The sequence below is a fragment of the Echiichthys vipera genome (genome assembly GCF_963691815.1).
Source record: "Echiichthys vipera genome assembly, chromosome: 18".
Lineage (NCBI taxonomy): Eukaryota > Metazoa > Chordata > Actinopteri > Perciformes > Trachinidae > Echiichthys > Echiichthys vipera.
This window is the reverse complement of record NC_139843.1, coordinates 26922348-26941824: the sequence shown is the minus strand read 5'-3', so window position 1 is coordinate 26941824 and position 19477 is coordinate 26922348. Positions and strand designations below refer to the sequence as shown.

The 19477-nt window shown below is 39.4% G+C and overlaps 1 protein-coding gene across 1 annotated transcript in view; it reads left to right on the top strand.

The window, feature by feature from the left end:
- ryr2a (ryanodine receptor 2a (cardiac)) overlaps nt 1-19477 on the top strand; it is a gene marked incomplete at its 5' end in the record, with an annotated part of 336158 nt that overhangs the window by 136560 nt on the left and 180121 nt on the right. The window contains 8 exons of the mRNA XM_083932619.1: nt 7269-7373; nt 7500-7674; nt 15720-15928; nt 16411-16587; nt 17118-17263; nt 17400-17514; nt 17944-18104; nt 18507-18666. Coding sequence (XP_083788745.1) covers nt 7269-7373; nt 7500-7674; nt 15720-15928; nt 16411-16587; nt 17118-17263; nt 17400-17514; nt 17944-18104; nt 18507-18666 — 1248 coding nt within the window. The remainder of the gene's footprint in view (nt 1-7268; nt 7374-7499; nt 7675-15719; nt 15929-16410; nt 16588-17117; nt 17264-17399; nt 17515-17943; nt 18105-18506; nt 18667-19477) is intronic.

Sequence of the window (19477 nt, the reverse complement as noted above, 5' to 3'; positions counted from 1 at the left end):
AGAAAGAGAGAAAAGACACACAGATGGACAGAGAGAGACAGACAGACACACTTCCAGAGATGCAAGCAAAGCCTAACAGTAACTATAATATTTATAGTAATGTGAATATAACGTATATGTTAAGGCAGTTAATACAACAGAATAGTAGAAACAAGCACAGCTAAGGTGACAGAATATGAAAATGATAATAATTATGGTGGCAAACATGATCAATGATGAGTAGTGGCAATAGCAGCTACGATACAGCTACAAATTTTATAGTTTATTAAACTAGTGATAGTATATATGAGTAACAGTGACAATAGCAGCAGGAAGCGTCATGTAGGACCACGGCAGCAAGCACCACCACGATCAGCAGAGACCTGCGAGACGACAAAGCACAAACAGCTCCGGGGAAGAAGCTGAATCAGTAACATGCATTGATGGGACATGAATGATTCAGACAGAGAGGAGAGAAGCTCAGAGTATCAGGAAAAGTATTATCCCCCGGCAGACTAGGCCTATAGCAGCATAATTAAGCAGAATAAAGTCTCATCGTAAGCCCTAGCTGTAAGCTTTATCAAAAAGGAAAGTTTTAAGTTTACTTTTAAATAAGGGGACAGTGTCTGCCTCCCGAATAACATTTGGGAGTTTGTTCCACAGGAGAGGAGCTTGGTAGCTGAAGGCTCTGCCTCCCATTCTACTTTTGGAGACTCTAGGAACGACTAGTTGCCCTGCATTCTCAGAGCGCAGAGATCTAGTTGGGTGATACGGTACTATGAGCTCTTTAAGATACGACGGAGCCTGACCAATAAGAGCTTTGTACGTAAGAAGAAGGATTTTAAATTCTATTCTAAATTTTACAGGTAGCCAGTGCAGAGAAGCTAATACAGGAGAAATATGTTCTCTTCTATTTGTTTTAGTTAGTACACGAGCTGCAGCATTTTGGACCAACTGGAGACTCTTAACAGACTTATTGGTGCAGCCTGATAATAAGGAATTGCAATAGTCCAGCCTAGAAGTAACAAATGTATGAACAAGTTTCTCTGCATCTTTCTGAGACACAATGTTCCTAATTTTTGCAATAATACGCAGGTGAAAATATGCAGTCCTTGTTGTTAGTTTTATGTGAGAATCGAAGGACATATCCTGATCAAAAATAACACCCAGATTCCTTACTGAGGTGCTGGAGGACAACACAACATCATCCAGAGTAACAATGTCTTTAGCTATTGAATTTCGGAGGCCTTTGGGGCCAAGTACAATAATTTCAGTTTTGTCTGAGTTTAACATCAGGAAATTGCAGGTCATCCAGCTTTTTATTTCCTTAATGCACATTTGAAGTTTATCTAACTGATGGGTTTCTTCTGGTTTGATCGACAAATATAATTGTGTATCATCAGCATAACAATGAAAATTTATGGAGTGCTTCCTTATAATATTTCCTAAGGGAAGCATATATAAGGTGAAAAGAATCGGTCCAAGGACAGAACCCTGTGGGACTCCGTGACTAACTTTAGTGTGCATGGAGGATTTGTCATTAACATGTACAAACTGAGATCTATCTGATAAATATGACTTAAACCAGCTCAGTGCGGTTCCTTTAATGCCGATCAGATGCTCTAGTCTGTGTAGCAGGATGTGATGGTCAATAGTGTCGAAGGCAGCACTAAGATCTAGTAAGACAAGTACAGAGACAAGTCCTTTGTCTGAAGCTATTAGAAGGTCGTTAGTAATTTTCACCAGTGCTGTCTCAGTGCTATGATTTGCTCTAAATCCTGACTGGAAATCCTCAAATAACTCATTATTATGTAAAAAGTCACACAACTGATTGGCAACTAATTTCTCGAGGATCTTAGAGAGAAAAGGAAGGTTAGATATAGGTCTATAGTTGGCTAGTACCTCAGGATCAAGACTGGGCTTTTTAAGAAGAGGTTTAATTACAGCTACTTTAAAAGACATTGGTACATAACCTGCTGATAAAGACATGTTAATCATATCTAATACAGGAGTGCTAATTAAAGGTAACACTACTTTAAGTAACCTAGTTGGAATAGAGTCTAGGAGACAAGTATAAGGCTTTGATGCTGAAATAGGAGAGTTTAATTTGTTAAGGTCGACTGTAGAAAAGCAGTCCAAGAATATATCAGGTCGTACAGTTTGTAAGGTTCCTGGGTTTGATGAAAAAATAGTGCCAAGCGAGTTGATTTTGTCTCTAATAGTTATAATTTTGTCATTAAAGAAGGTCATGAAGTCGTTACTACTGAGGGTTATAGGAATACATGGCTCAATAGAGCTGTGGCTCTCTGTCAGCCTGGCTACAGTGCTGAAAAGAAATCTAGGATTGTTCTTATTCTCCTCTATTAAAGATGAGTAATAGGCTGCTCTGGCATTACGGAGGTCCTTCCTATAGGTTTTAAGACTTTCTTGCCAAACTAAGTGAGATTCCTCCAGTTTAGGGGAGCGCCATTTACTTTCCAACTTTCGCGATATTTGTTTTAATTCACGGGTTTGTGAGTTATACCACGGAGCTAACTTCCTCTGTTTTATTATCTTCTTTTTTAAAGGAGCAACAGAGTCAAGTGTTGTTCTTAGAGAGCCTGCAACACTTTCAACAAGGTGATCAATTTCAGAGAAACTAACGTTAGTGCAGGAGTCTTGAATATTAGGATGAGGCATTAAAGTAAATGCAGATGGAATCGCTTCCTTAAATTTAGTTATAGCACTATCAGATAAACATCTGGTGTACACTTTTGACACTTTTTGTCACTTTTTGTGACACTTTTACCCAGTGGTGAGTAGTCCTGTAATATGAATTCAAAAGTTATTAAATAATGGTCTGATAAAATAGGATTCTGTGGAAAGACTATTAAGTCATCAATTTCCACACCATAAACCAAAACAATGTCGAGGGTGTGATTAAAACAGTGAGTAGGTTTATGTATACTCTGACTAAAACCAATCGAATCTAATAGAGAGATAAACGCGATACTGAGACTATTATTATCGCTGTCCACATGAATATTAAAATCACCTACAATTATTACTTTGTCGGATTTAAGGACTAAATTTGACAGAAACTCTGAGAATTCGGACAGAAATTCAGAGTACGGACCAGGAGCACGGTACACTATAACAAATATAATTGGCTGCACAGTTTTCCAGGTTGAATGTGAAAGACTAAGAACAAGACTTTCAAATGAATTATAATTTAGTTTAGGTTTAGGGTTTATTAATAGGCCTGAATTATAAATAGCTGCAACGCCTCCTCCTCGACCACTGCCTCGAGAAATATGAGTATTAATATGACTGGGAGGAGTGGATTCATTTAGGCTAACATATTCTTCGGGATGCAGCCAGGTTTCGGTCAGACAGAGTAAATCAATATGGTTGTCTGATATCAGATCGTTTACTAATACAGCTTTAGATGAGAGAGATCTAATGTTTAAAAGTCCACATTTTATTTTCTGATATTGTTGCATTGTCGCACATTTTGCGTTGATTTGTATCAAGTTTTTCTTTATAGCTCCTCTTCTGTTCATTTTTGATCTGTTTAATTTAAATGATCGTGGGGCAGACAGTGTTTGTATACTAAACTGAGCTGGAAAATGCTCCACAGGGAGCGCAGAGAGGTGTGTAAGACTGCGACTCTGCTTCCTGATCCCAACACTTGGTTGTCATGGTTTTAGACCGCTAACAACTGCGTCCAGGTTCTTAGATATGAGAGCAGCACCCTCCAAAGTAGGATGAATACCATCTCTCCTAATAAGACCAGGTTTTCCCCAGAAAGACTGCCAATTATCTACGAAGCCCACATTATTTACCGGGCACCATCCAGACAGCCAGCGACGGAATGATGACATGCGGCTATACATGTCATCGCAAGTCAAGTTGGGCAGGGGACCAGAGAAAATTACGGAGTCCGACATAGTTTTTGCATAAGAACACACCGACTCCACATTAATTTTAGTGACCTCCGATTGACGTAATCGGGTGTCATTACCGCCGACGTGAATAACAATCCTACCATATTTACGTTTATCCCTAGCCAGAAGTTTCAAATAGGATTCAATGATTCAATTACAGAACATATTAATTTATGAGTTATGAGGGTTTTTTCCCAGGATATCTTCATTTGAATATATGATCTACATCTTGTTGCTGTTTTTTTACACTGCATAGAGAATCCATCAAACAGCTGTTGGTGTATTATTTGTAAGAAGGGCTTGTAAATTCTTCATATGAGTAATGAGAGGCAATATTTCGTTTGATTTTACACAATGGACTCAGTTTCACAGTTTCTCATGTTTCATCCTTCTGCTGTCGGTGTCTCCGTTTCTCCTTTCTCCCGTTTGTTTGCGTACGCCTGGGTCAGAGTCTCCATGGAGGATCTCACATTCTCCTGCGAAGTTTGCTTTTTATAAATCCCAAAGTTTGCTTAGGAAGTGGCGTGTACCCTCTTCTGTGCATATGCCACCTTTATAAATGAGGCCCCAGGTGTGTACATAACTTGATATTTATTGTTACATTTATTTTACATATTGCATTTTTTGCATCAAGGTGCATCATATACACATTAGGTAGGTTTCCACTGCCTGCAGGTATCATGATCACGTCATACATTGACGTAAATATTAAGTAGCCATGTGTAGGAGAGTCTACACGTATTATGGCTCGAATAGATTAATCACCGAATTAATTGTGAATTAACTTGACTAATCAAAATTTAGGATTTAATTTACCTTGAAGTAGGGCACCACACCAACTAAGACAGGGTGTTTATTAAACTTTGGTGAAGGTTTAATACCTGTTAATGTAGAAGAATGCCGTTAGCAACTTAACGTAATTGCTTACTTCAATTTCATCAGTCTCAGTCTCGTCTCGAACACGTTAGTTCGTACCTAACAGTGACCCTCAACTCTGCACAGAAGAGAAGATTCTCACAACGACGTGAAGTTATAAGCATTTATTTTACTAACTGGCAAGGATAATACAGAATAATGCAGTACTGAATAGATAAGGAAAAAATGGGTTAAATGTGGATATAACAAGCTTAAGACCAGAGTAGTTCTCACCTAATGGGCTGGTTTATAACATTACTGGTGGACTTAAACTGGCTCTAATTAGCCTATCAACAGAACTTCGATCAGAACCTAATTATCACCAACAGTCTTAACCAGGAGCTGTAGTAAAAGTGCCAACCTTACACTCGCCTTTGAGGTGGTACAGTCCCCGAAGTGTCTCACAGTGAGAGAGTAGCTGGATCTGTGGGTCACCGAGGCTCGGTGTTGACAGCTCTGTAGTTCGGCTGTGGACTGGGTCGACTGTCGGACTGGCGCAGTTGGAGTAGTGGGACTGCTGCTGCTTCACGGCCCTGCGTTGATTCAGGCCCTTCAGGTGGCTTGGCTCTGGCTTTCGTTGGTGGTCAAAAAGAGTTCTGACTGATTCTGTTGAGTTGGTATCGCGCAAAATTCAATGCAACCTGCCGGCCGGACAGATGCAACATAGATCAGCGCGAAGTGGCTTAACTATATTTACAAAAGGAAGATAAAACTTAACATAGAAGACTTACAAATTTGCGCAATAGAAATAGATTAATAAACGAAAACACTTTAGGAAGAAAAACAAATGTAAAAGTAACGTTTGTTGCGAACTTTTGAGCAACGAAGTTGAACAAAGGAAAATTATAACTTTGAAGTTAAAGAAGTTTTCTCCAAGGGGAGTAAAGACTAGGTGATGCAAACAAAGAAAAAAAGAAGAGGAGCAGCAAGAGAGGAGTGGAAGAGAGTAAAAGTCGACTCCGCTTGTGATTTTATCCAGAGAGAGGCACAGAGGTTTGGCTCGGGGCGGATCGACTTTCTTGTTCGGAATAAAACAGCGGCATTCTAACAAGGAAGATTAAACTATCTCTGGGTGATTTTTCGTTATTAATCTTTCTCATATCCAATTTAACCAAAACCTTTAGAAATGCAGTTTAACAGATAACCTTACTGAGTGAATGGAAGCAGTATTTAAAACACAGGATATTCAGGAACTAAACAGAGACTTTGCGCTTCTGAAACTACATAAACCTGAACAAGATACTAATAACGCATACACAGTTACATATTTAAGAGAATGTCTTTGAACAGCCAGTTGCAATGAAACAGTGAGTCCTTTTCTGGCTTTGTTCCTTAATTAAACGTCTTTTCCTTGTCCTTACCCTGTCCTACTACTTGGTGTCGCTCTTTCTCCTTGGCGAGACAGTCCCTTAGTTCAATTAGCAGTCAGATGTCCTGCTGATTTACACTTTTAAGGGGGTCTCCATTTGGCGAGGAGGTGTTCTGCAATACACTTTTTAACTCACCCTACGCACAGGGTAAAGGTTGTAAAACTCCTTATCTCACATAGCTCTCCTGTGAGATTTAGCAGATGGCCAAAGGGGAAATAAGGAATGAAAGGTCACAAAGGAGAAGTTAACATGAGGTTCCTACACGTGTAACATCCAGTCTCTTCACAATATGTATTCATCAGACCTTATATCTACACTGTTTAACCCAAGTCAGCACCTATGCACAGTCCCATTATGTTTTACAGACATTTGTAGTTCACTAATAAGGTAAAACATGTTGTTTAGGCTGCATTTTAAGTGTCTAATTTCATCTCCCACAGGAGCTAAACAAAAATAATGTCACCTTGCCTTTCAGAGCTTACATAGTTATTCTACAGTTTTGGAAAAAATCCAAAAAAACAATATTCAAATACCAAAATTGAAAACTGACCAACGGATATCCAAATAGTCAAATATTTGAGTCCAGCTCTCGTGGGGATTTAAACATCGACTAAATAGAAGTATAAATCATTTCCGTCTTTTTCTTCATCTTCTTCTTGGGGCCAAAACTATTTCAAATGTAATGCAATTAGTGTCTTAATTGTACTGTGTTTATCTCTGTTACAATAGTTACTATTGAAGAAAAGAAGAAAAACATAAATATGACAAGTGATTCCAAACTTTAACTTTGTGTATATTCACATCTGTTAATTAACTAAGTAAAACCTTAAACAGTATCAAAGTATACTGGGTGGTAAAACAGTATGCAGAAACTTTTCACTAAATATTCTTATTATTCTGCATTAGTTTCTCTATCCACTGTAATCTGCACACACTCAGCCATTATACTTATTTAGTGTCAAATGTCCCCAGACTCCAGCAGACTGCATGGTGCAGCTATTGCTAAGTTATCACACTGAGCTTTACTGTTTGGATTGTTCCTGAACTAGATATTACCCTGTTCCCGCTTCTCCTACAGGTGTGCACAGCAGGAGAGATGAGGGTGGGCTGGGCCAGGCCAGGGTGCCTCCCAGACCAGGAGCTGGGATCTGATGACCAGGCCTTTGTCTTTGATGGCTTCAAGGTGGTGGGATTTTTCTTTGCTCTACACATTCGATTTGTTCACTTTCTTGGCATTGCAGAGGAACAATATCTCTTTTTTAAATTGTTGTCGAAATTAGTTCTAAATAGGGAACATTTTTTGTCTTAGGTCCAGCGTTGGCACCAGGGTAACGAGCACTTTGGGCGTGCCTGGCAAACAGGGGACGTAGTGGGCTGCATGGTGGATCTGAACGAACACACCATGATGTTCACACTCAATGGAGAAGTGCTGCTGGATGACTCTGGATCTGAGCTGGCCTTCAAGGACTTTGAAGTTGGTGAAGGTCAGTGCTGCGTTATTGATAAAACACAACTGTAATGCTGCACTACTTTGAGGACTTGACTAACAACTAGGATCCCCATCATACTGAAGAGCAGTTGAAGTACTGTCATGGACACTTTCATGTCTGTTTTTGGCTGTGTAAGGGTTAATCAGAGCTTTATAACATTTTCAGAAGATATTGCTTCAGTTTCTCAATTGATCCGGTGAATATTGAGTTGCACGCATGGTTCAATAAAAGGTCCCTCCATGGATAGTGTTAAAAAGTGCAATTCCGGCGTAAAATCATCCCACGGTCTTTTTCGGCAAATGCACTCATCAATTAAGCAATTGAGACAATTTGTTTTGTGTAACAACTATTAATGGAGATATCCCGGAGAGTTGCAAACAGCTGAATGCTGATTAGCACGGGGCAGCACTGTGAAGGAATGAAATGGCTTTTTTAACCACTAATACTGCTCATGATAACACCAAACCTCTGCAGTAGCATGATAGCATGATGATGATGAACCCGCAGTTTATCAATAGAGTGTTTTTAAAGACTACTGGCTCGAAGTCCATTCATGCCAGACCTTTCGGCCCTCAAAATGTCTTGGTTGAAAAGAGACAAAACAGCCGCAAAGCTCCAGGTCCTGGCAGAGTCTCTTCGTCCTGTCTCAGGACCTGTGCTACCCAACCCAATATTCACACGCTTATTCAATAGATCCCTGGAGCTGTGCGTGGTCCCTTCCACTGCATGAAAAGTCGGATTTGCGGCAGTTACCATCACGGTAAATTGCAGTGAAACTCATAGCCAACTGTAAGTTTCAGTTAGCTCCGGGAATTGCTGTAAACTTGCAGTCTAAGGTGCGGAAGCTCCCCCTCCCCCAGCTCCTAGGACTGGGTAAGGTTTTCACATGTAAATAACCATGCTGTGATCTACACAAATGCAAATCAGGAGTGTGAGTGTCTCCACTGAAAAGGAGGAAATTTATAATCAGATACATAGGTACATTAGACTAGTTTACACTCAAAAGCCTTCACTTCCTTCAGGAATTTCAGTTTACAGTTTGAAGAGGCAATATTCAGTTGAACAACTGAAGCATGATTTACTTTTTTTATGTGGTTTGAAACTGGACTATACAGCCACACCATTACACTTAGTGATGTCATGTATCAACATTTTGTCGATTGATAAGTCCCCTGTTCATTGTTTACTATGAATGATAAGGAAACATAAGAAAATAACTTTTTTAAATAACAGTACCTGGCAGTTTAAAACAGTTTACATGTTTGATAGTGTAGAAGTATGTATATAAACAGCAAAAAATCCTATCTGAGAAAATGATGTTACATATAAAAAATGTCCCCGTATTTACACCAATGAGGTTATAATAATTATATATTACTTTAATCTCTTTGTTTAAACTTTACACTAATCAGTCTACAGACGGCTCTGTCATTTGGCTGGTTATAAATGTGTGTGTCTGTGTGTGTGTGTGTGTGTGTGTGTCTTGGTTTCCCTGGAAACGGCCACATGACTACAGTTGGGGGTTTCGGGCGGGGTTATCAGGAGCAAGGGCCATTTCTTGAAACCATAGACTTTCTTTCCTCTTGGGTATAACAGGAAGCCGCCAAAGCTGCGCCACATTTAGAGTTGATTGTGATTTATAAAACGAAACCATAGCTTAGAACACAGGTCTTGTGTAACAACACAATATACTTCTTAGTATTAACGTTAATTATGGATGCAAATCCAATCAGTCGTCTCCTTGGATTATGGTCGTTGTCAGAGGTACAGAACAAACTAGAGCAGGGATGTCAAAGTCAAATACATTAGAGGGCCAAAAAAACAAATTTGCTACAAGCCGAGGGCCGGACTGGTTCAATGTTTATTAAAACATATTAAAATGATTGCATATAACCTATTGAACCAAGACCTAACACAGTGTACTGTATTTTATTTAATAATTAAATGAATAATCCAATATTTTTGTATGGCTCTGTCAGTAATTTCAAGTGAAAACATTTTTCAACAGGCTCACAGACAAAAACAAACTTCCTCCAAAGAGAAAACACGTCCTGTACATTAAATGAATAGAGCAAGATTTTCTTATGACTTTAGTTATTTCAAGGAAAACATTTTCAACAGGCAAACAGCAAAAAAGAAAATGTCCTTCAAAAATAAAATGTGTTCCTTAATATCAAGATAAAGACACACAGCTTTGCCTTTTACCTCCGTGAACATGTACCACCTAGCTTGAAACATCCTGTTCTCAACGTCCACCTTCCGTTTAGCCATTATTGGGGAGGGGGGGTTGCTGAAAGTTGACATCTGCCTTGAATGCTGATGAATAATGAAGCCGAGGCGGCCCACTTGCGGTGCTGCAGTGAGTTCGCGGACTACCGTTGCATTGTGGGTAGTGTAGTCTTGGCACATGAAAAACACCAGCAGGCGGCTGTGGCGTGCGGGCCGGTTTTAATACTAATGAAATATCATCCCGGGGGACTTGACTTTGACACCCATGAACTAGAGGGAGCCTCGGAGAAATCCTCATTTAACGCATACAGACATGGCGTGACCACCGTCGGACGCAGCTTGGCCCGATGCGACAGTGATAGGCTGCTGCAGAGTTCAACCAATGTCACTTAACCTGGTGAGTTTCACTTTTCAAATGTTTAGCGTTGTTGCAAACCAACTATACATTTCTTAGCTGTTTGGTTTATCAAATGTAAACTGGCCAGCCAGCATGATATAGCTAACAATAGCTAACGTTCACAGTTATGCTAACGCTACTTTCTAACACTGCAATTTACTCACTAAACGTTAATAATTACCAAAATAAGTTAACACCTGGCTTCACAAAAAGCTGACACTGTGTAGAGTATAACTTAGTGGACAAGTTTGTGGTTTGTGACTGTTTTCTTGTTTGTTGTTGTTGTTTATAGAGCTGTCGGCTATCGAAGATAATGAAACTGACCGGGGTCCAACAAACTCTGAGCCTGAAACTCTGCCTTTTCTGAACAGCTGTTCAGAGTTACTTTAATCAACTCTGAGTAGGTTGAGCATAAACATAAAAATAATTAATGGAGCTCTGATACTACAATTCACCATGGCAACAGGTAAATGTATACCTCATTGGCAATATAGCCGAGATAACAACACAAAACATTAAAATAAAAGGCAAAGCCTCCATTTTAATCCTGTGGATGTAGAGATATTAATGTTAGTGTATACTATATGTACATGTGCACATTTTCTTTCTTCTTTTTTTATCATTTGCTGGGACAGACTGAGCTCATCCCACAGTGAGGCTGTGACTTTTTATTTGGTGGAAGACACTGGAGTCTTAATATGTAAATAACTTTAATCTGAAAACAATTTCTGTTTTGTTTATCGTGGTGGTGTTCTTTTTTTTTTTACTTGTTGTCTCTCTTTTTCAAGCGACATGTAAGATTTATTATGAGACACTCCAGAACAGCTTCAGCTACAGATCCAGTCAGTCAGACCTTGCGCACCAAGCTGAAGTCACGAAAGGTTCAGCCCAGAGAAGAAAGAGGGTAAGTGTGCACTCAGACTGTCCATCTGTACTGTGTCTAAGCACACTTCATAGCTAAAGTCTAGTTAGTTTGACCAGTGTGAGTAGAACTGTACCACGCCCGGGCACGGCACGCTTGCCAGCCGTGGCCCGGTTGGAAGAGGTTGGCTTTTGTAAAGCACAGATGCACATGTACGGGCACCCTGTAACCCATGCGCACACACACACATTTATAATATCTTTGTTTTTATAACACCTCAGAACAGCACTAATGTATTACTTGTGTTTCCAGCTGCTGGAAGCGAAGATCCAGGAGCTATCTGAACTGAGATCAATTTTGCAGCAGAGACAACCCACCACAGAAGGCTGCATATTGGGCCACCCTCAGTGAGACCAGCACCAACATCATATGACCCTGTACCAGCCAAGAGAACCTTCATTCAAGTGTGTGATCCAGACCAGGGGAACACTGTGGAGAATAATTGTTCCTTCCTATGTCTCTTCCATTCTCAATAAACTGCTATTGTGACAGGTCAAGTTGATAATAGCAATAATGATAATTAGTAGTAGCAGTACTCTCATTAGTCTTCCTAGACAAACAACCAGTCCAGTTGTTTTTGACTGAAATTGCTTTGAGGATATCTCATTAGTTGTATTATTATTATTATTATTATTATTATTATTATTATTATTAATAATAATAATAATAGTGGTAGTAGTATCATTATTAGTATTATAAAAATGGGAGGGGCAAATGACCACAGGAGTTCCAGGCACGTCTAGCTCGGAAGAGGCCTCGGGGAAGACCCAGGACTAGATGGAGAGATTATATCTCCACACTGGCCTGGGAACGCCCCAGGATCCCCCAGTTAGAGCTGGTTAATGTGGCCCGGGAAAGGGAAGTTTGGGGTCCCCTGCTAAAGCTGCTGCCCCTGCAACCCGACCCCGGATAAGTAGTTGAAGATGAATGAGTGACCCTGTACATTTGTTTTATATATATAGAATTGTGTATAAGACCCTACTTCATATTAAATATATGTATTTTGTGTATATATCCATAAGTTATGTTCCTGTCTATTTTTGCCATCTGGATTGTATATTTGTCCAAATTTATTATTGTTATTTTTTAGTTTTTTTATTTCATGTGTACTAAAAGTCAATATTGTATATGTCTACCTGTCTGAGAGAATGAACACCTACGGAAGTCAAATTCCATGTATGTGTGTAAACACTTCCATTAAAGCTGATTCTGGTATGTTCATGCATTTTGCAACTTAAATCCATTGTCATCCCCATTCCATAAGCTAATTATGCAATGGAAACATTGGTCACTCCTCCAGTTAATAAAAAGAAGAACTGCAGCTGTATTAGCTCGTAGTATTGCTGATAAATTGTAATCTAGAACGGTGAACAGGCAGTTTAACCACTCCTATAATGCTGCAGCCAATCAGAATGGATTATTTTTTGGCAAATGGGATTTTTTCATACAACGTTTAAAACAGCCGCTTACAGTAATATTTACTTTATAATGTCAAACCTGCTCAAAATGAGGTATCACCATGGGATTGTGCTGAGGTTTTACCTGTTTGAACAATGTTTTTATGTTTCATCTTAAGCTGCTGCCAAGTGCGCTTCTCCCCCATGGGAATGCACCTAAATTAAATAAATTAATAGGCTCCCACCCAAGCAGTTTCCCCTGTGATATTATTGTGATTGCAACAGGACTATATTTAAACTTAGACATTGACCCGAGCAGCAATGTTCTCCCACGCGTCTCCCTTTCTTTTTCAGCGAAAAACGTGCTCAAACTCACAGTATGAACGCATTAATATTTCCAATTCCAGTGGTAGCGTAGCCCTCCTCTTCCCCGTTGCCATGGTGACTCGTCAAATCAGGGTTCCATTGATGCTGTCTTTTTATACTTGTGGTTCATGGGCTTAACTCCATGTGAAACTACTCCGAGTTGATCAAACTAACGCAAATCAGCTGTTCTGGAACCGAAAACTTAGAGTTTCCTATCTCAGAGTAGATCAACTTAGAGTTCAGGGTTAGACTCAGAGTTTGTTGAACCTGCTTTGTGAAATGGTCCTCTGGTAATTCAGAACTATGACAACCATCCATTTCTCTGTGGTTAATATAATGTTGTTTTAGTTTAGTTTGTGAAAGAAAACAAACAGCCGAGGCTTTTTCCACCTGAGGTTAAATGATCTTTCTCTTTCTGACACACACTCACTGCATCCTTTTGACATCATTCTGTCATCTTTCTGCCATCATTCTATCAAAAAATATGGAAATATTATTTGTAATTCCTCAAATCTAATGTGATTTATTTTCATAAACAGAGGACTCACTCCTGTTTTTCGTATTAGCGCCTATAGAACACTGAGGATTTCTTTGTTTTCGCGGCTATTAACATGACGTAGGGTTACTCTCTTCTATGGAATAATTTTGCAATAGCTCACAACAGGCCGAACAACACCCCTTAGCCGTGATATAATTCCAACATACCACGGCCTGAAGTGAGCTATTGCTTTTAGAAAAGGGTTTAATCCATGCCTATTACCAAAATAAATCCATAGAGAATTGTTGAGAAATAAAAAGGCTCTCCTGACCGATAATTGCTATGGAATGTACTACCTTGATTTAATTTAGCCTGTTGTTGCCCTGTTAGCAAAACCGAGCATAGCCTAGCGTTAGTGTAGCTTGAAGACATTGTGAAGTTTCTCAAACTAAATATATATGACCAATATATTTCAATTCAATTAAATTTTATTTATAGTGCAAAATCATAACAAAAGTTATCCCAGGACACTTTACAGAGTAGGTATAGACCACACTCTATGACTTATTTATGATTTACATAGACCCAACAATTCCCCCGTAGAGTACGGTGGCAATGAAAACCTTCCCTATAACAGGCAGAAACATCGGACGGACCCTGCTTTTTTATTTTGGCAAGATTTATCAATACATTATTGACTCTGAGTTACTGGCATAGCTTTAACCTGATAGGTTGCTTAGTCAGTGTGTGCTATTCCCGTTCATTTCCAAGAAGTAACATTTAAGAAAAATCATACAACATGACACCAATTAGTGGGATTTGTGATATAAGCAACAGCTCTGGCAGACGTTTCAATACATTTATTTGGAACAAAATTATATTGGGCCATCACAAATCTGCAGGCGCAGTAAAATTTGGTCTGCACTTGCAGAGAGGCTCAATAGCTGGCATACTTTCATAGTACATGGGGGAGATTGATTCATTTCACTGAGGTTCACTAACAGACTTAACAGATCCCATGTGTCCTGCGCTGTGTCCTAATTGTAACATCATGTAAAACTTTAAATATAGACAATCTAGAACGCTGAAAATGTCGGATTTTAGCCCATCCCCACTCTCTAAAGCCTCTTTTACACATAATTCCTGGTAAGTGGCTGGGATAACCTTTGAATTGAATTGAATTGAATTCAATTCAATTCAATTAAATTCAATTCAATTGAATTTAATTGAAATTGAATTGATAGATTATAATAGTAGCAGGAAGCAGGAGAAGTCATGCAGGACCATGGCAGCAGGCACCACCACGATCAGCAGAGTCCTGCGAGACGACAAAGCACAAACAACTCCGGGGAAGAAGTTGAATTAGTAACATGCATTGATGAGACATGAATGATACAGACAGAGAGGAGAGAAGCTCAGAGTATCAGGAAAAGTATAATCCCCGGCAGACTAGGCTGATAGCAGCAGAATTAAGCAGAACAAAATCAGCTTAAAAATAACAACATTGCTAAGGGCTCATAAGCCCTAGCTGTAGGCTTTATCCAGAAGGAAAGTTTTAAGTTTACTCTTAAATATGGGGACAGTGTCTGCCTCCAGAATAACACTCTAGGAATGACAAGTAGCCCTGCATTCTCAGAGCGCAGCGATCTAGTCAGGTAATACAGTACTATGAGCTCTTTAAGATACGACGGAGCCTGACCAATAAGAGCTTTGTAGGTAAGGAGAAGGATTTTAAATTCTTATATTTATATATAAATAACTTCAATATCTACACTAAACTGATAGCTCAATTGTGTTGTAACAAACATTTCTGCAGAAAAATTATAATTTTTTGTATGGACAGATCTAGCTACTACGTCCATGAACACGTAGGGTAAGCTTGGGCTAAAGATAGTGACATAAAGATAGCGACACACTGGCAAAGCTGATTGACATTTTCAATAACAGAGAGCATAAGAAATAAGGAAAACCAATCACTCTATGAATATGTTGTGCTAAATAAGACTAACCGATCACTTTATAAACATGTTGAAATCTTCTGAAAGTTTAAGTTTAATTCCCTACACTGTATTCAAAGATGAAATGTTGATATAGAATTGTGACAAGGAATTGGTAGTCATAGCTGTGGTATATGGGAATTATATCTCGGCAAGGAACCAATCAGATTGCTTGATTCGAGCCATCCGTTTTACAGGTAGTAATGCCCAAAAAGCTTCATCTTAGTATTTGATGTCTTCTGTTCCTCTCCAGGTTTTATCCCAGTGTCCAGTCTGGGTGTGTGTCAGGTGGGGAAAATGAATTTTGGTAAAGATGTCAGCACTCTGAAGTACTTCACCATTTGCGGGCTGCAGGAAGGCTATGAACCGTTTGCAGTCAACATGAACCGGGATGTCACCATGTGGCTCAGCAAGAGGCTGCCCCAGTTTGTTCCTGTCCCCCCCAACCACCAACACATAGAGGTGAGGGGTGTCACCTGCAATACCGATCCATGTAGCTAGAACCTGCTAAAATCTGCTGAATGTTTTTGGTATAACCTTTATCTGACCAGTGGTAGAAGCTCGGAAATCTTATCGTCAGCCACTGTATTGCTTGCTTTAGCTGTGCTTTCTTTCTGGCCTTGCCATGAACATGAAATCATATAATGTATAGCTCTTAGTTTAGGGGAATAATCTGTCTTTACTGCAGAGCCTCTCAACTAAGCTGCCACCTGTTGTCTGCACCTTCAGACACATTTAATTACATTTGTGAATATATCCCCAAAGCAATTTCAGTCAAATGACGATGGGGCTAACGATGACCTGGACATTATGAGAAAATTCACAGGCTTGTTTGTGAATATGTGTATTGTAAAAAAACTATTGAAAAGTTAAGCAGAGCTGAAAATTTGACAATGCAGACAGAACTTGTGTTTTTTCATTTTTTAAATGTCCTCCTTTTTCAGGTGGCAAGGATAGATGGGACAGTGGAGTCGTGTCCTTGCCTAAAGGTAACCCAGAGGTCATTTGGCTCACAGAACAGTTACACTGACATCACCTTCTACAGATTGAGCATGCCCATAGAGTGTGCAGAATCCTTCTCCAGCTCCTCACCTAACGACAGCCTCTTCTCACCAAAGAGGGTAACCTTACCACAACACACTAACATGTACTTTTATACAGTCTTCATTTTTATTTAAGTTTGTGTAAAGCAATGCCAAAAGTTTGTCACACTTCAGAAAAATGTGTTATTAACCACCCGGCCAAATTTGAACAAAAAAAATGTCACCAAGTATGAAAGAAGGAGGTTTAAAGAAAACACGTATTCTCTAAAACACTGGGGGCGTGTTATTTGGGGGTTGCTGACACGTCTGTAAGTGACACCAAAGCATTTTGACTAGATGTATGAGCACACATGTTGTTTTATAAGCACCTTAATTGGCTCCTACATTGGGATGGTATCGCAATCGCAATGGTAATTTAATTTTATATTCTGCTGCTGTATATTATCTTGCATTTCTTTAGTCAACTGCATAATCTACATGTCATAGAACTATGAAAGGAAAGTTCACCACAACATCATTTTCTGCTCACATTTACCTGCATGTGTCTACAGTAGGGTTGGGTATAAGATTGAGAATAGGTGTGCTGTGTTCGCTGTCTGTTTCTGCAGGAGTTGGAGGACTTTGAAACTGTGTCAGACTTTGAGGTCCTGATGAAGTCTTCTCATGGTCCCAGTGGTCCCAATGGACCCGAGAGAGATGAATTCAACAATCACAAAGATTATAACCAGGAGAAGCCCTCCAAGCTCAAGCAACGGTACACCCTCTGTTCCCTCATGAACCGTATATTATCTACATTCAACTATTGCACTCTAGTCATTTTTTTTTCTGTCATTGTGTCCTATCACTATATATAAACTTTATAAACCTGAATCAACCATCTGATCTACCAGGTTCATGTTGAAGAGAAACAAGCCAGACAACAGCTGTCCATCAACTGCTCGTCTGTCAGAGGAGGTGATGGCTGATGACAGAGATGAATATGAATTCCTTATGCACGCCTCAACTGTAAGATAATACATGTACAAAATAAAATTCACAAAACACTCACTGAATATATAGTACCTGTTATTAATGATGTGTAGCTCCCCTGTTCAAGGTTAAGTAAGGCTAAAGATGCACAATGTGATTTTGAAATGAATATGTTATGAATATAAGTTAGAATGAACACATGGTGCAGGTCTGCAGCTCCTTAAAAAGTGTTAAAGTTCAGTCGTTACATTTGTTATATTATATGACATTAGAATATATTTTTCAGCTGTCATACAAGTCTCTGGTTTGTGGCAATTTTTTTCTATCCATTGCACCTGAAAGAAGTGTTACATGTATTGATTTAATGTTTAATAATCCAGGAGTTGTGAAGTTCTTTGGAAAAGTAACTGTGATCAAGAGCAATGCAGTTAAACCTGACTTGATGGCACCTCTCTTTCTGTGCAGCACTACTACTCTGTGCGGATCTTCCCTGGTCAGGAGCCCAGTAGTGTTTGGGTGGGCTGGGTAACCTCTGACTTCCATCAGTACGACCCAAGCTTTGAGCTGCACAATGTTCGAACTGTCACTGTTACCCTGGGAGATGAGAAGGGCAAAGTTCATGAGAGGTTAGTCAGGTTGCAGCCAACTCCTATCCGAGGGTAAATTCTTATATTTGTATAATTGTATGGTGGGCAGGGATGGGTGGGATGTTTCATGAAGGCAACAGGTTTTCATTCCATCTTAAACTATATCGTATGATTTAAGTGACTAGCATACCTTTAACATGACATGATAATACCAATCACTGCATATGCTTGTACTGTAGTTCTTCAATTTGGTTAAAAAACTGAGCAGTTTAATAATGACTTTAAAAAGCACGGAAATATACTTGATAGAACATGACTTCAGATCCTTTACAATCTGGAGGATTTGTTATCCATATGATCCACTGGATTATTTACCTGTTGTAACAGTGTGTGTGTGTGTGTGTGTGTGTGTGTGTGTGTGTGTGTGTGTGTGTGTTTCAGTATAAAGCGCAGTAACTGTTACATGGTGTGGGCTGGAGAGAGCAGCAGTCCTGGTCAGGGAAGGAACAACAACGGCTTAGAGATCGGCTGTCTGGTCGACCCAACAAACGGTTTGCTGACATTTACAGCCAATGGCAAAGAACTCAGCACATACTACCAGGTCAATATTTGCTTTTACTTCATACACCAACATTTGCCTCCTTTCTTCCAGCTGTGTTTATCCTTGTTCTTCTGTTCTTTTATTTCCCTCTCATTACAACAGTCTTGCACCAGCTATATTAAAACCTCATTCTCCTTTTCGGTAATGTGTGTTAGACGATTGCTTTGTCTCAAATCGTATAATCCCACCCCTATACTTATTATTTTGGGTGCATAGTGTGTTCAATGACAAAGTACAGCACAAAGCAGTGCACAGAAGTACCTGGTTGGTAACTATACAAATGTGAGTTATACATTTGTTTTATTCATTAACTACCACTACACTGTAGTCCAATAGTGACAAAACAAGCCGGTAGATGTTTTGGTGGGTGACGGAATGTAGCGGTAAGGCTCTACCGGTTTGCAATACAATGTCGAAATTTGTGCACTACATAAGTGAATACAAAGTGTACACAGTGTACTACATGTAAGTCGGAATTTCTGGTTTGAGACACTGCACAACTGAAAGTAAACTGCATTTTGCAGTTTGTTCTAGTGATGAACATATATATGTATATACATATATACATATGTATGTATATACGGTATGTGTGCATATATGTATATATATGTGGATATATATATGTACACACATAATACATGTACATTGTAATCTTTATTTTTCAACATCACTGCTATAACAAAACCAATTACAGCTGCGTGTCTAAGCAACTGTCAAACACTGCAAGAAGGGCATGGCGTTGCAAGCAATCTATGGAAACTTTTGCCCCTGTTCCTGCATCCACCGTGCGGCACTAGAGAGCACCTACCAA